The sequence below is a fragment of the Notolepis coatsorum genome, assembly GCF_963971535.1.
Source record: "Notolepis coatsorum genome assembly, chromosome: 8".
Lineage (NCBI taxonomy): Eukaryota > Metazoa > Chordata > Actinopteri > Aulopiformes > Paralepididae > Notolepis > Notolepis coatsorum.
In genome coordinates, this window is record NC_140172.1 from 68,083,391 (window position 1) to 68,100,900 (window position 17,510).

Consider the following 17,510-nt stretch of genomic DNA (forward strand, 5'->3'; position numbering starts at 1 on the left):
AGGGTTTTGTAACCCCTCAGTTACAATTGGTCCTTCGAGCCGGAGGGTATCAGTGTAATATTTAATATAATATTAATATTGACATGGCCAGCGGTGAACACTCTCCAAGCGGCTCCCCTAAGCTAGAACGCCTGCAGCGCAAACGTCAGCTACCTCCATATCTGGAGGACTTCGCTTTCGTTCTACCCCCTAGCTTATCTAAACAGACGTTAAATACGGATAAATCGGATAGTTTAAGCATGTCCAATCCTATCGACTTGGCGACCCTGCCAGTAGAGACCCCAGTGGGTTCAAACGAAACTGACTTAGCTCACGGGGGGGACCAAGTGGGACATGACGTGACTATACCTCCAGACAGCGTCACCGGGATAGACCCCGGAGCGCTCCAGGATAAAGAAAGCGCTCCAGGGATAGAACCCGACACACAACCAAGAGAAGAGTACCGCGCTCAGGAGATAGACCTCGGAGCGTGCCAGGAGAACAGATCTCCAACAAGCCCTGTCAGCACCCGATCACCTCCGTCAGTGTCATCCCCCAGCGAGGCGGACCAGAGACTGGCGCAAGCCTTGATCGCCACGCTGACAGCCTCAACCGAAAGAGACCGACTCCAGGGTGAGCGTGACCGGCTTCAAGCAAAGACGCTTAGTGAGCGCGAACCCTCTGCCACGGAAAGAGAGCGCCTCCACGCGCAACTCCAAGCGCAAGCCCTTAGTGAGCGCGAACACTCTGCTACGGAACGAGAGCGCCTCCAGGCGCAACAATTAAGTGAGCGCGAACACTCTGCCGTGGAACGAGAGCGCCTCCAGGCTCAACAAATGAGCGAGCGCGAACAACGAGAGCGCCTCCAGGCGCAACAACTAAGCGCAAGCCCTTAGTGAGCGCGAACACTCTGCAACGGAACGAGAGCGCCTCCACGCGCAACTCCAAGCGCAAGCCCTTAGTGAGCGCGAACACTCTGCAACGGAACGAGAGCGCCTCCAGGCGCAACAACGGAGTGAGGACGACCGCATCAGACTGGAGGAGAGGCGCCTTCAGACGGAAGAGAACATCGAACGAGACCGCGCCAATGCACAGCGCGACGCCGCCAATGCGCAGCGCGAAGCAGAGCGCGACCGGCTGCAGGCGCAGATGATAGAACAATTGATCGCCAGGGCGACACCCCCTCTCTCCGCACGGAGCTCCCGGAGATCATCACGACAAGGGTCTAGGGCACCTTCCCCTACCCGACAAAGCTACCCGGGACCCGGCCAACAGGAGGAACCTGTCTACGTCTCCGAGCCCCCTCCCCGACCGGTCCATACGAGACCCAGCCAACGGGAAGAACCGGCCTACGTCGCCGAGAGACTAACTAGAAGACTCCAGGACCTAGAAGAGGAAGAGGAGGAATATCAAGCCCACCAGCACGAACATACTTTGGACCAGGAGGCCCAGTACAGCCCCGACTTCAGCCCCGAGTCACTGCACTACAAATCCCCGACCCAACTCAAGGGTGAGTTTGACGTACAGTCAGCACCGAGGAACAGCACCTGGGGACCCGGCCTCTGGTACCCACCAAGTACTAACCCACGACCACACGTACGGGGAGACTCGCCCAGGAGGCCTCTTCCCCTACGCTCACCAATGTACCAGCCATCCATGGCATCTTACCTTGGCACACCGACGTTCCCAGACTTTACGCACGAGGACAGAGCACAGTACACGGAATTACGCATGTGTTTGGAGACTATGATGTCCGATGTCCACGACGAGTCGTACAAATATGCCATCCTCCTCAAGCATCTCAAGGTGCCCAGAGCGCATAACATAGCGCTGGCATATTCCAACTCAAGCACCCCATACTCCGCGGCTCTGGTGGCCCTCGACGCGCGCTATGGACGCATATGGGATTACGTGATCCAAGAAATACGAGATATCGACCGCCTCCCCCCAGCCAAAGACAATAGAGCACTGGATGACCTCTCTATCAAGGTACAATCCCTCGTGGGGATGCTGGGGTCCCAAAAGGAGAAGGGGAGATATGAACTGTATGCAAATTCTAATGTGGAGCGGATACTGGAGAAGCTCCCTCCAGCCCGCCAAGAGCAGGGAGACCACCGTGACCCCAACGGCCCAGAGCCATCCCTCCTAGACCTGGTTGCTTTCCTCGCAAGGGAAGTTAGCAGTCTACGACTGGACACATTCGTGTGGAGTGGCTCTAGCCCAAGAGATGGACCTCGGAGGTCCAACGATAACCGCCGGTCAGTGACAGTTATGCACCAGGCCGAGTCAGTGCCGCAGCACAAGAACCACAGCACCCCCCACGCGAAGGGGAAGTGGAAGATTGTATGCCAGTACTGTGAAAATGAACATTGGCTGTCCCAATGTGACACCTTCAAGAAGCTGACCGCTGACGAGGTGAGTCAGTGGATCAAAGCCAACCGCCGCTGCTTCCGCTGCGCGCGCAGCCATATGGCAGCTGAGTGCCGCCTAAAGAAAAGATGCAGCAAGTGCGACGGCGCCCACTTGGAGGTCCTACACGACAGCAACAAGAAGAAACCCGTACCCCCAAGCAGCTCGAGAGTGAACGTCATGTATAGACCCTGCGAAGAGCGGGAGCTCCCGAGTGCTCTTGAAGGTGGTCCGAGTGCTCTTAAGCTACGAGGACAAGGTCATGGACACTTACGCCGTCCTAGATGATGGGTCAGAAAAGACTCTACTCCTCGCATCCGCCGCAGCCCGGCTGGGTCTGCGGGGGAACGAAGAAACAATGACAATCCGTACCATTAGAAGAGACCTGAAGACCATAAAGGGTGAAAATGTCTCCTTCACGATAGCAGCGGTCGAGCAGCCCGAGAAGCAGTATAGCATCACTAACGCCTTCACCAGCCACGACATAGGCCTGTCACAGTACACCTACCCCATCCCAAAGCTGATGGAGAAATACGTGCACCTACGTCAACTACCTATACCGCTCATCGACGACGCCACCCCGACCCTGCTCATAGGATCCGACCACGCACACCTAATCATCCCAACAGACCGGGTCCACATCGGGCCCAGAGGCTGTCCAGCAGCGGTCGAGACCCGCCTGGGTTGGACACTACAAGGCCCCCTCTCCGGGTCTTCCAACCGACCGACAGCCCCTCGCTGCCTCTACACGAGGATAAACGAAGACGACACCACCCTCTTGCAGCACGTCGAGAAGCTATGGACATTAGACGCGATGCCCTTTAAGAATGAAAATAAACTTGTTTGCTCAAAGGAAGACACTTATGCCATAGCCCTCCTCGAGCAGAAGACAAAGAGAGTTGAGGTCAATGGAGTGATGAGATACGCAACTCCACTCTTGAGGCGAGAGGGTATGCCCACCCTCCACGCCTCAAGAGAAGCGACAGAGCGATATCTACTGAACACCGAGCGGCGTCTAGCCAAAGACCCCACTCAAGCCACTGTGTACCGCGCTGAGATCGACAAGCTGATCACAGCGGGACACATAAAGAAAATTGACATTCAAGAGGCCGACCAGACGACTGAATCCTGGTACGTGCCCCACCACAAGGTCCACCACAACGGCAAGGATCGCATTGTATTCAACTGCAGCTACCAGATCGGACTACAGAATCTGAATAAAGAACTCTTGCCCGGCCCGACACTCAGCCCCTCTCTCCTCGGCGTACTACTACGTTTCCGCCAAGACAAGGTGGCCATCAGCGGCGACATCAAAGGGATGTTCCTGCAGGTGCGACTAGTGGAAGAGGACAAGCCCCTGCTGCGGTTCCTATGGAGAGAGAGGATCAACGATGAGCAACCATCCATCTACCAATGGGAGGTCCTCCCCTTCGGCACCACATGCAGCCCATGCTGTGCTACGTTCGCACTTCAAAAACATGTGACAGAAGACCCTGAAGCTGACGAGGAGGTCAGACAAAGTGTAGAGAGGAGTTTCTACGTGGACAACTGTCTGCAAAGCGTCTCGACGCCAGAAGAAGCCGAAGCCCTCCTGCTCAAGCTCCGTGCCTCACTGATCAAAGGCGGCTTTGATCTCCGGCAGTGGGCCAGCAGTGACCCCCAAGTACTTCGCAGCCTCTCCCCAGAGACAAAGGCAGCAAGCAGCGAGACCTGGATGGCGACCACCCCAGGTGAAGCACAGGAAATGACATTGGGCCTAGTCTGGCGCTTCAAAACAGACTCGCTCCATTACAAATACACACCCCTGACCCCGGAGCAGGGAAGGTCGACCCCTCTACCGACCACCAGACGGAGCGTATACAGAACACTCGCAAGTCAATACGACCCGCTGGGGTGTATCCTACCTTACACCACTCGGGCGAAAATGATTGTACGAGAGCTGTGGGACAAGGAACAGGGCTGGGACGACCCCATACCCGACCACCTAGCTTCCACCTGGAGAGAGTGGGAGAGAGAACTCAGCTTGCTCCAAAATGTGAACATATGCCGGAGCTACTTCCCACCCACAGTGCGGCTGGAGACGTGCCAGATGGACCTGCACGTCTTCAGTGACGCCTCGGAAGTGGCCTACGGTTCGGTGGCCTACTTGCGGGCCCGAGAGGAAGGAGGAGAAATACACACAGCCTTCATCCTGGCTCGCTCAAGGATAGCCCCCCGCAAGCAACAATCGATCCCGCGTCTAGAGCTCTGCGCAGCTCTGGTAGGCGCGCAACTCGCCACGTTAATCCAACGTGAACTCACCATCCCGGTGCAAAGAACAATCTTGTGGTCAGACTCCATGACCGTACTCACATGGATCCAGTCCGATTCTTGTAGATACAAGGTCTTCATGGGAGTCAGAATCACAGAGATTCAAGACCTGGTAGGATCAGCGTGCTGGAGGTACGTGGACACGAAACAGAACCCAGCCGATGTCATCACACGGGGGATGTCCCTAGATGACCTCACACGTCCCAATATCTATAGTGACGGTCCTGAGTTCCTCAAGCTCCCGGAGGAGGAGTGGCCTACCCCCACCCCACGGGAGGCTAGTCAAGAGGAGGCAGAGATCAAGAAATCTATGTTCTGTGGGTTGACGCACATCCCAGTCCCCACTGACCCTAACATAGACGACTGCCTCACCTTTGAGAGTGTGCAGCTAAAAACATTCCTGTGGCACCACCCTGAGGTTCCCCCCACTACAGACATTGACGCATCGAACAACGCAGAGGCAGAACTCCTTCTGCTACATCGAGCCCAAAGAGACTCGTTCCCCGACGAGCTAGACTGCCTGCAGGGAACAAAGCCAATCCCTTCAGACAGCAGACTGCTCCACTTGGCCCCTGAGCGCGACACCCATGGCCTCATCAGGGTGGGTGGTCGTCTGAGACGGGCCCCGGACTTAACGGATGACGTCAAGTTTCCTATAGTCCTCAACAGCCGACACAAGGTCACTGAGCTCATCATAAAGAAATACGACGAGGATGTGCACCACGCTGGCGCAGAGAGAGTCTTCGCTGAGATCCGACGTCGTTATTGGATACTGCAAGGAAGAGAAGCAGTACGACGCTTCCAGCGGACCTGTCTAGACTGTCGCAAGTGGCGAGCACAGCCCAGTATACCCATGATGGCCGACCGCGTAAGCAAAGTGATCACTGGAGCCGACGGAAGGGTCAGAGCGGCAGAAGTTATTGTCCAGGGGCGGACCTACACCCGACCCGTGGCAAGGCTGATAGAGTTGCCGAGACTCCCTGACTCCCCTGATGACGATCATGACCCACTGACTTTGTAGATCGCCCTACTTCCCACAACAGACATTGAGCAGTTGACTGGACTATTAATCTGTCTCCCTTAACTAATTAGGTGCGGACTAATTAGAAGGCGGCTGTTGTGAAGGGCCAGATTAAAACTGAGAATCTACCTTTATTGTTTGATATACTTTGTATATTATTTATATATACACGGAATATCCCTTTACCTGCGTTCAAACCAGAGTAATATTCGCTCTCCTTATTGGACAGCGCCCCTAGGCGCCAGCTCGCAGGCCCCCAACGTCAGGTTCAAAGACAAGTTCAGGCATGTCAGAACATGCCCGGAGACAGCGTATTGATACCAGACAAAGACTGCGGTTTGGAACTAGATAATCACTTAAGTATATATACAGCGCAAGGTGCGCACAGCAGTACCTTACCCCACCTTACCCCGAGTACCTGCTTGTCCATCTAAACAAGCCAACGTAGTTCATCGTGGTGAAGTGAGCAACTCGTGCGTTGAGAACATGTGCGAATAGAATAGTAAAGTGTCAGAGTTTAATGTAGTAACGTCAAGTTCGACCTAATCTAATGTGAAGTAAATAGTCGTTCATTTATTGTATATCGTGCGGCCACATTTCGTTCGTGTGTAGCATTACCCAGCGGTTCGTCGTGTTTGAGCTAGTGTACCTTAGCCAGGGTGTGTGGCCTAAATACGTCGCCCACACCCGAGGAGGCCTAGTCGGAGAACTGTTGGACATGTGCACAGGAGAACCAGCGTCGGCGATTGCAGAACCATTACCGGTTGGATTATATTGATTTGGAACGTGTTACCCGGAGAAGAGCCTCATTGATTTCCACTATCGTTTGGGATTCAACCTCGTGAGGATTACAACTCGGGCTGGCCTCATGGACAGAGGCTGGCTGGCTGTCATCAGTGCTATCGAGCATTTGGATTACAACTATTGCTTTGCTGCTGATCGTGGGATTTACAAGGACCGACTCCTGTACGTGGAGTCTCTTTATTCTTCATTGAATCAGACTGAGTATCCGAACATTCCTCTACCCTCCAGGCCTTACACCCCGGAGGGAACCCATTGTCTCCAGGCGGTACCAGCGTTGCCTTCTATAGTTGCTATTATACGACAGGTGGTGTCAACTTAGACCCATCGTAGGATTCCTGCTATTCTTAGTGACTCATGCTATTGACTGACTTTACGCATATTCTTCGCCATACAAGCGCGACCCTAATTCTCATTCTGTAACCTAATGTTGCATAATAATAAAATACCCTCAAATACTATTTCTTTGTCAATGCCGTGTTCTTGTGAGTGTTCACCATCTATATTTGATGTACTGTCTGGCCAGTAATTAAAGTACATAACTAGCAGTGGTTTAATCTATCACAATCTTTAATACAGTCAGGGTTTTGTAACCCCTCAGTTACAGTAGTAGTAGTAGTAGTAGTAGTAGTAGTAGTAGTAGTAGTAGTAGTAGTAGTAGTAGTAGTAGTAGTAGTAGTTTATTCAGTCAGACTCATCACACAATACAATATACACAATCATTCAGGCAGTGACTGAAAAGGTACAGACTGAAGCATAATGCTTATATATGCCTGTCCTATATTCTTAACAAAATTAAGACTCAAACAGTATTCTAAAAGATGTGATGCTATTCCTATTAGCCTCCTGATCGTCCTGGACATGTGTTTCTGTCTGTGCTGTAGGTTCAGCAGAGGCTTGTGAGGAGTGGGCAGATGCAGACGGTCAGCCTGCCAGTGCAGACCCACACTAGTCTGACCATGCCCTTCTATAGCAACCCCATGATGTTCTCTCAGACCAACGCAAGGCAGGACACAAACCAAAGACTCATAGGCAACGACTTCAGCCAGGATGGACAACTACGGTAAGAACCCAATACATCATACACCTACATTGTATGACATACTGTATATCATGCCAGTTAGGGTACCTTGTGTATACTGCGCCTAGTTCATGTATGCAACCCCAAGTGGAAGTAAACAAACCTTCAGCTATAATGTCATTGTGTGGACATTCAGTTTATTCTGCTAGGCACTAGGAGTGACCGGCAGAATAGAAACATTACATGGTGTCAGAAGTGGGATTCGAACCCACGCCTCTATTCAGGTGAGTGTACCATTCACCTCAGACCTGACGTAACACCAGTGGTGTGCCCACCTCGCAGCATACCATACGCCCTACGTAGTCGGCTCAAAAGTGAGCTGGATGAAATGCAGAAAATGGACATAATCCAGAAGGTCACTGAGCCAACAGACTGGGTCAATGCACTGGTGGTTGTAGAAAAACCCAAAAGGAAAAAGCTTAGGATTTGTCTAGATCCCCGCCCCCTGAACAAAGCCATCCTGAGACCCTACTACCCGCTCCCTGTTCTAGATGACATTACCCCAAAATTAGCGGGTGCACAGTATTTCAGTGTGCTAGACGCCAGGTCTGGGTACTGGAATATAAAACTCAGCCATGAGTCATCCGTTCTCACCACGTTCAACACCATCTATGGCAGATATAGGTTCAATAGACTCCCATTCGGAATCATATCTGCACAAGATGAGTTTCAGAGACGAGTGGATGAGGCCTACGAGGGACTCCCGGGCGTCGCCGCCATTGTCGATGACATCATTGTGTATGGCCGCATAAAAGAGGAGCACGATGCCAACCTGCGTGGCATGCTGGAGAGAACCAGACAGATAGGAATAAAGCTGAACAAAGACAAGAGCACCATCTGTGTGACAGAGGTGAACTACTTTGGACACACACTGACACGAGACGGTGTCAGACCTGACCCCAACAAGGTTTCGGCGATCAAGGACATGGCCGCACCACAGAGTAAAGCAGAGCTGGAGACAATATTGGGCATGATCACGTACTTGTCAAAATTTGCCCCCAGACTCTCAGAGGCAACGGCCCCGCTCCGTCAACTGTTGAAAGAGAGCAGTGAATTTGTATGGGACTCGAACCATGATGTTGCTTTCCAGCAAGTGAAAAGCATTTTAACACAAGAGCCAGGTCCAGTACTTGCCTACTTTGACCACACAAAGGATGTGAAACTGCAGGTTGATGCCTCCAAATATGGATTGGGAGCAGTCCTACTGCAGCAAGAGAAACCAGTTGCATATGCGTCCAGAGCACTGAATGAGACTAAAGTCAATTATGCTCAGATCGAAAAGGAGCTGTACGCCGTGCTCTTTGGATGTAAGCGATTCCACCAATACCTGTACGGACGTCAGGTGATCATCGAGTCGGACCACAAGCCACTGGAGACAATAATGCGCAAACCCCTTGCAGCTGCACCGCCGAGGCTCCAACGCATGATACTTCAGTTGCAAAGATATAGCATTGGAAAAGCCTGGAAAGCAGATTCCAGTAGCAGACACACTATCTAGGAAGCCGCTAGCGTGCTGTGATGACTCACTGAGTGAGGGCATGGACTCGCAAATACACTCAGTTGTAAGCAGTGCGCCTGTGAGCGACCGGAAAATGAGGGCCACACGCTCCGGCGCAATCGGCGTCACCTCCTACAGACCACCGAGGGAGATACACGTCACGGAGTGGCAACGGATGGTCAACAGGTCGAGCCTCAGGCCACTGAGACTGTACAGCAGACTGTTGAAAATTCCCCAACTGTGCCACCACAAGGCATTACTACCAGGTCAGGCCGCTTAGTTAAGCCGAGAGACATTCTAGACCTGTGACTGTTATTACACTGATGTTGTTTAAAAAAAAAAAAAAAAAGAAAAAAAAAAATGATAGATGTGATTTGCACTTATGGTGTTATATGGTGGTATAATTATATGGTGTTATAATTAAATGCACTTATTTTAAAAGAAGGGAAATGTGGTATCCTGAAGTAATGGTTTCACCCATAAGTTGGTTTAGCCCAGACTCTTGATAATGACGTCAGATACGGTGCCTGTCAGTTCATGTATGCAACCCCAAGTGGAAGTAAACAAACCTTCAGCTATAATGTCATTGTGTGGACATTCAGTTTATTCTGCTAGGCACTAGGAGTGACCGGCAGAATAGAAACATTACACTATTTACTTTTACTCGTACTCATAGTATATATTCAGATAAAAATTTCTTATTGCCTATATTTATTGTAACGTATAATATAACCGATCCTCATCTGCACCTTTGTTTACACTGTTTATTTTTCACATATTTTTATATTCAGATTTAATTTAATTGCCTATATTTATGTATTTCTACTATTACCCTGTCCATACCTGTACCTCTCCCATGCTGCTATGACACCCAGATTTCCCCAAGGGGATCAATAAAGGAATATGTTATCTTATCTCATCACAGATTTACTGGCAAGACACGTTTTGTTACTGTAATGGTCCTCGTTATCACTAGACTGGACTAGACACCAGTCTAATAATGTTAGCATGGAAATTACCATTTAAATAGTAGTATTGTATAGCATGAAAGGCGAAATTCACGGCCAGCCAGAAGAATAGACGAAGATGGCAATATAATAACATTGTCAATCACTGTGAATACTAGAGAGCATTGTGCCTTGCAGGCTGACTCGTTATCAGTAATTTACCTATCTCAAGCCCCGCCCTCGAGGGAAGCAACAGTTGTGATTGGAGGATCAAGGGCAGGGCTTGAGATAGGTCATGAATACCTGTAGTTGTTGTTCCTCCCCACTAGCTTTCTCATAGAGTTAAATTGGAAAATGAATAGGGAGCATTATGACTCTTGTTTACTTACTTAAACTCTAATCAGTTTAGCAGGCATTCATTTAGTTTGACTGTTATTGAGAGTAAATTAATGTGGCCACTGGTGATGGTCATCGGGGACATTGGATCCTTGTGTTGTGTTAATTACAGCACCATGAAATGATGTCTAGATGAAAAAATAAGCAGTACCTTATTAACAAAACACAAGGAATTAATGTACCCGGTGACATCACTAGTGGCCACATTCAAACTAATTTACTATCAATAACTAATAACTAAATGAATGTGTGCATTCACTGTTTTTGGATGTGTGTGAGATTATGTGCAAAATAAATTGGCAGTTTTTTTTGGTGAAATGCCAGGGTAGTGGCCAGGGTAAGTTACTTTGAAAATGTACTGTATAACCTACCATCAAAAGTAGCATGTCACATTACATTATTACTTTTTTAGGCAGCGTAAGCAATATATTATTCATATTATATTACTTAGATATTTCCAAGGCTGAAAAGTCTTTCTATGTCAGTTCTACTAACTGGAGGGCATCGGGACTCGACATGCTCCCTCTGTGTCCACGGAGCTCCATGTGCCCCTAGAGTCACAGGCGTCGGACGTCATCTGTTGTTAAAACATTGTGTTATTTTCCCCTGGCAAGAGACGCTCCAAAATGTGCAAATCTTTTTTTTTATCTACTTTATCTACTTTTTTATCTAACCATTTTCTATTTTTCTCCCTTCCCCAATTTCGTATTATCCAATTCTACCCTCCCCTGTCTCGAACGTTGTTAGGCCATGCCTCCCACTGGTCGGCTGCAATGTGGACGAAGCCTTGCATCACGTGTCCCCTCCGGTACTCGAGGAGGCAGCCGTCACATCTTTTCACCTGTACAGCGCGATCTCTCAGCGGCGAGGGTCTGCGTGGGAGGGACACGCCGCCCCTGTTGCTTCCTGATTCTGCTGCGCAGGCGCACCAACCGACCTGTAGGAGTCGCTGTCCACAACGTGCGATCCCCACACACCAGCTTCCCACCCCCTAATACTGCCAATTGTATTAGTATGAACGACCAGCCAAGCTGGTAGCAACGCCGAGAGCTGGGCTCGAACCCAGCATCTCCTGCGTTGGTGGCGAGCGCCTTGCCCACTGCGCCACTTAGCAGCCCAAAATGTGCAAATCTATGTCTTATTCATGACGCAAAGAAAAGTTGGCGGTTGGAAAAGAGAGACGATTCGCTCTTTCCTTCAGCTGTTCACTCTGTTTTTCTACACGGGAACAGATCCACTCATTTATTGATGGGAAAGAGTTCCAGGCCTTCCTATAACAGGGTGTCTGCATGTTTCAACAAGTTAAATGTAAGACTTTTTAATACCCCTTAGAACAAAATGTAATACCAATTTCACGACCATACTAGCAAATGAAACATTTTAAACCTACACAAAACACACAAACACACAAACACAAAAACACACTGGCGGTTGCACCAATTTCAATTATCGCGCATTCCATACAAGCTCTCGCCAGACACATCAAGCTCCCGGTAGCCCAGCAAAAAAGAATTTAATACAAAAACATTTAATATATTTAATATTAATTCATCTCCCGACAGCCGGGCTGCCCCCCAAAAAACTTGAATACCTGTGCAAATGAAATTTAAGATTTTCAATACCTTAGAAGGCTTAGATGGAGAATTATGAATTTAAAACTTTTTAATACCCTGCAGATACCCTGTATAACAACTTTCCTCCTCTGCAGGATGCTTCTCAATCAGCCGATGCAGACCCTGGTTACTGATGGCAGTGTTTGCTCGCAGCCTTCCCAGTGCCACGCAGGAATCCAACAAACCAAGTGAGTGTGATGGGCTTGATATACACACACACACGTGGAAAAAATATGCTCTTCTGACCACATGTGGCTCAGATGGGAAATTCACATTGTGGTGTAAGACGGATTGGAATGAGATAATTACTCCATAAGATTTGTAGACGTCTGTTAAAGTTCAAAAGTTGGACCCCGGCGGTCAGGTGGCGTAGCGGAGATTGTGCTTGTCACCAATGCAAGAGGCTGCGGTCTCGACTCCCGGAGAGTCAGCATTGCCTTGGCTCGGGCTGATTGCTATACTAACTCGTTTGGCTGAGTTAGGGGGAGGGGAGCCGTGGGTGGGTCCTGGGCGTTGTGGACAGCGACCCCTACAGTTCGGTCGGGGCGCCTGCTCAGCAAGGGTAGGATCTGGAGAGAGGTAGTGCGACCTTCCACACGTTACACTCTCCCGGTGAGAATCTGCACGGCCAGGCTGGCTGCCGGCTGGCTGCACATGCGTCGGAGGAAAGCATGTGACAGTCTCCGGCCTCTCGGACCAACAGTAGGGGAAAGTGCGCAACAACCAGGAAGGGGGTTGGGAATTGGCATAACGACTAACAGTGGGATGGGAGAAAAATCGGAAAAAAAAGTTGGACCCCAAATTTGAGTAAAAGGTAAAATCAAGGGTTTTATTAACTGCAAAATAATTGTCCAAAAACACAAAGCACAGTGGCAGGGAAAAAAGGGCAGACTGGTGCTGTGTCGCGTGTTGCAGCAATAGAAATTATGTCAACAAAACACTCTTACTACCGCTTTCCTCCGTTACCGTTTTTTTCTACCATTTAATATTTTTTTATAAAATTTAGTTATACGAGTTGAGACCCTTTTTCACAGACTTTGAGAAGTCAGCGAAGTAGGATGTCACAGTAAAAAGGGTGACCGGTTCCTGGGCTGTCGCCATTGCTGTTTACATTGGCCGCATTAGACTAAAACATGCTAGTGGACACGGAAGTAATTTGAGAATAGAGAAGGGAGGGGGAAGCCGGGGAAAAGAAACACACACTACACAATAAAACACAAAGGAACTGTCTTATTATGGATTTGCGATATCAATTTGGCCATGTCTGGATGGTCAGATTCAACATTGAACAGATCAGAAAATCAAAAGGTTTCAACTGCACAGTTGAGTGTGTGAGTTTTTCTGGGCATTTGAGTTTGGCTGCAACTCTCTCCCAGCTGTTACTCCAATCCACCCAGGGCCACTAACACTGATGTACACAGCACTGCACAGTAAAACTGATATGGACTGTCGGCTGCTAGCCGTGCTGTCCCTGTTCACCGTATCCATCGTCATTGTACCGTGTGTGTAGTGGCCGCTTGTCATTCCCTAATAAATTTACCCAGGGCCACGATGCACCTACTCGGATGTTCTTCTACTCGGGTAACAAAAGAAGTTGTGGATGTTGACAGATTGAATGTCCAGGCTGCAGCTGATGTAGTTTGTAAGGTTTATTATCCAAAGAAAATGATGGTTGAGAACAGAACAGTTTTGAGTCTTCCCTATTGCTCCATTAGGAAAGATTTCTTCTCTCAGCAGGTGCATAACATTACAGAGCCTATGCCCCTAGTGGTGTGCCCCTAATATTCAAAACATAAATACAATACAACTTCCAATATGTCGGTTTTGGCTTCTACAATGTGTGTCTGTCGCTCTGTGGAACTCTGTAAATTGAGAGAAAACTTTGGCGATTAGCGATGGATGTTCTAAAAATAATGCTCTTTATTCATACAATTAACACATCCACCGCCGGAAACGCTGTACAGCGTTATTGCCCACCATGCGTTGACCGCCAGACCTCGCTGTACAGCGTTATTGAGATCAATATTTCATTTTTTAGCCATGGCATTCATAATTCATATATACAGCCGTGACGCTGCAGCTGGACCCTACAGGTGAAGGCAACGATGGCTCAATACCGCCGCCTGGTGGATGGTCGGGCGAGTTACACTCGAACAACAGGATATGGCTGATGTGTGTCGATTAAATTCATCCGGCCGTCAGATATCGTTGCAAGGCTCCCGACAGACACAATGTACATAATGGATCACTTTCTAAACTTAATAATCTATATGATTTCGGCGTTTATTGCGACATACAAACCGGAAATGGACCTAGGCGATCGGCGTCGTATACCTGGGATCTTTCACCGCCAGTCTCTTTGACGCGCGGTAAGAGGACACTAACGTTATTTTCAACCCAATTGGGAGTTTCCTTGTTTACAAACCATCTGATCAATATATCCACCCATACTACATAAAGCATTTACTGATGATCGGGGAATTATAAACGACCCCCCCGCCCTTTCCTCCACGCATGATGAAGCATAACGTATACCGATCATATACAGTTTAATTTTTTAATATAGCGTGTATAGGGGGGAAACGGCAATCGATAATCTATATATGCGTTTAGGCCTATAACTCACGTTCTAGGAATTACTGCAGAAAACGATAAAAACATACTTATATTCTAGAAGGGATTTTTGTATGAATGTATGAATGAAAAAGTATAACGTTCCCACATCCTGAACGATGGATAATCGATGTTGAATGGGCCATAGTAATGTCAATATAGCAATAAAGTGTAAAAAGTTATAGCCCTGCAAAGAAGGTGAGCCACTCCATAGACTTATAGCGCTGGCAGAGAGGGGCATTAGATGGGTACAATGCCCGGCGGGCAATGTGTTAAGACACGTTTGGGCAACATGCCTTCATCAGGGTTACTCTGGTAACCTTGGTAACCCTGGTAACCCTGATGAAGGCATGTTGCCCAAACGTGTTGGTTTTAATTGTATGAATAAAGAGCATTATTTTAACTTTTACATTTAGTCATTTAGCTGACGCTTTTATCCAAAGTGTGTAAAAGTTGTGTACAACAATTATACAGTGCTACAGTCTTGAGTTCCTAGTAGTATAGACATTATTAGCATAGTAGGTAGTAATATAGGAGAGGTAGATTACTTAGTGCTTAGTAGCAAAGTGCATAATAATAAAAGACTACTAAGGTTAGAATGCATTTTTTCTTTTCTGATGTTGTTTGAAGAAGTGCGCGGTGGAAAACTGTGCAGGTTTCAGCTGTCCTGACTGTGGTGGGAAGTTCGTTCCACCATTGTGATGTTTTTAGAACATCCATCGGCCTCCAAAGAGCTGCAGAATTCTTCTCCCTTGATAGTTTTGTCCAGTTTATCCACCTTAGTTGAAGGACTTTTGAAACTCTACACGTCGTTCACGTGTCCGCTTTCACCCAGACAGAATCACCGTACACATGCTTGTGGAATAAAGCGTTTTCCGCTTGGGGCGGTTCTTCTTCAGATACACCCTGGAGCAGCAGATGATCGCGCCGTCCTTCTCCATGCAGCAGGTCAACTGCAACGCTGTCCTCGTCCCCTCGCCGGTCTTCACATCCCCCATCATGATCCCACACAACAGCTTCATCAGGCACCAGTCCCAGGGGGCCTACCACTCTCAGCCTCAGGCCTCCCAGCACTCCCTGCAGCTACAGCAGCCCCAGCACTTCTTTCAGGTAGCCATGTAACAGCCTCTCTGCAGTTTACCGTTTATTCAGATCCCCATTAACTGTCACCTAGGCAACAGCTATTTTCCCTGGGGTCCACATAGAACAAAACAAAAACATATATACATACATACATATACTATTATTTCCAAAGATATTGGTACGTTTAAAAATATAAAAGTTTAAAGGAACATTCCACCAAAACGTCCATAATCTCACATACCGTACTTTTCGCACTATAAGCCGCACCTGAATATAAGTCGCAGCAGCTAAATTGAATGATGTGTACATATATAAGCCGCACTGGACTATAAGCCGCAGGTGTTTTAATTTTTAATTACCATATGTAATTAGCATTGGGACACAATACTGTCAGACAAATAACAAGAATTAACTCATTTACAAGTTGTATTAAGTTTAGCAAATAAGGGAACAGACAAATAACATTTCAATGCAGTCAAAAAAGCAATATTTAGATTTTTACATTTTCGGGTTTGGTCACGTCGAGTCACATATAAGCCGCCGCAGGGTCGAAAAATGGGGGAAAAAGGTGCGGCTTATAGTCCGAAAAGTACGGTAATTATCCCCAAAACTATGAAGGGTCTCATGCTAATTAATTTGGTTTTGAGAGTTATTGCGTTAAAGGGTCATTTTGATGTCATATTCCAGAAAGTATATAAAAAAAATCATAAATATTTTTAGCATTTCACTGAGCTGTATTTAAAGGTGCTATTGATAACATTCAGCCACTAGATGTCATACGAGAGCACCAGCATGCAATTTATCAGGTGCATTCCAGGAAATGGGAAGTAGGGAGGGGATACATCCCTTCAAGATGTAAACAACAACATTAATTTTGGACCTGCAAATTATTTTTAAATGATAAATGAATCAATACCTTTTCTGGGGAAAAGCAATACAATACAATTTTATTCCACACCTTTCTAAAAGCTCTGTGAATGTACTATTTAAATTGTTATCTATAGCACCTTTAAAATGTCCTGGAATATGTGACATCATAATGCCAGGGTCAGTGTGAATATGTAATCTCTGCGATATAATTGTACTGTTCTGGTCTGCCAACTGTTAATCACGTAATGTGTAAACCAGATCACTCCCATACTCCTCTTTCTTTCTTGTTTGTCCCACAGATGCAAACGCAAGGACTCTTACAAAGTGGACCTACTCCTGCTTTCTTACACACCACTAACATCCAGCAGCAAAGCACCGTGGGTTACATCCAACAGCAGCAACAACAGCACTTACCACAAGCACAGCAGCAACAACCGCAACGACCGCACCACCATTCCCAAAACCAGACTGGCAGCCTTTCAGACTTCCCAAATATGCTCACTCGATAGCCCTGTGGACTCGGTGAGAACACTGAGATTATTATCCCTTGATATTGTTATTCTTTTATTGGTGACACAACGCCATGGCATTTAGAAGAGACGACGACAACAAAAAAGACGTCAAGGCTTCTTCAAGTTCTGCGTTCCTCGCTGTGAAGCCCGAAGTGGCTTTGTTTCTACGGCAACATTTATTTTCACAGCAAAAACCCTTAGGGGAAGAATAAAAAGGCAAATTGCTGGTAGTGACTTTTAACCTTTTGATCTTTGACCTTGACCTTTGAGAGCCACCTATTCCGACAAAGATGTTTCGCAACTCCGTGGGAGAAAGAGCCACGGCGTAACCTCCAGGGAGACGGGTCTCTCAAACAGAATGGGGAAACGGTTTCCTC

The 17,510-nt window shown here is 47.9% G+C and overlaps 1 protein-coding gene across 1 annotated transcript in view; it reads left to right on the top strand.

The window, feature by feature from the left end:
- The window catches only part of npas2 (neuronal PAS domain protein 2), a 221,125-nt gene extending 203,833 nt beyond the window's left edge, over positions 1-17,292 (top strand). The window contains exons 19-22 of the mRNA XM_084320101.1: positions 7,405-7,583; positions 12,151-12,243; positions 15,568-15,778; positions 16,921-17,292. Coding sequence (XP_084176227.1) covers positions 7,405-7,583; positions 12,151-12,243; positions 15,568-15,778; positions 16,921-17,130 — 693 coding nt within the window. The 3' untranslated portion in view covers positions 17,131-17,292. The remainder of the gene's footprint in view (positions 1-7,404; positions 7,584-12,150; positions 12,244-15,567; positions 15,779-16,920) is intronic.
- The last annotated feature ends 218 nt before the right edge of the window (positions 17,293-17,510 follow it).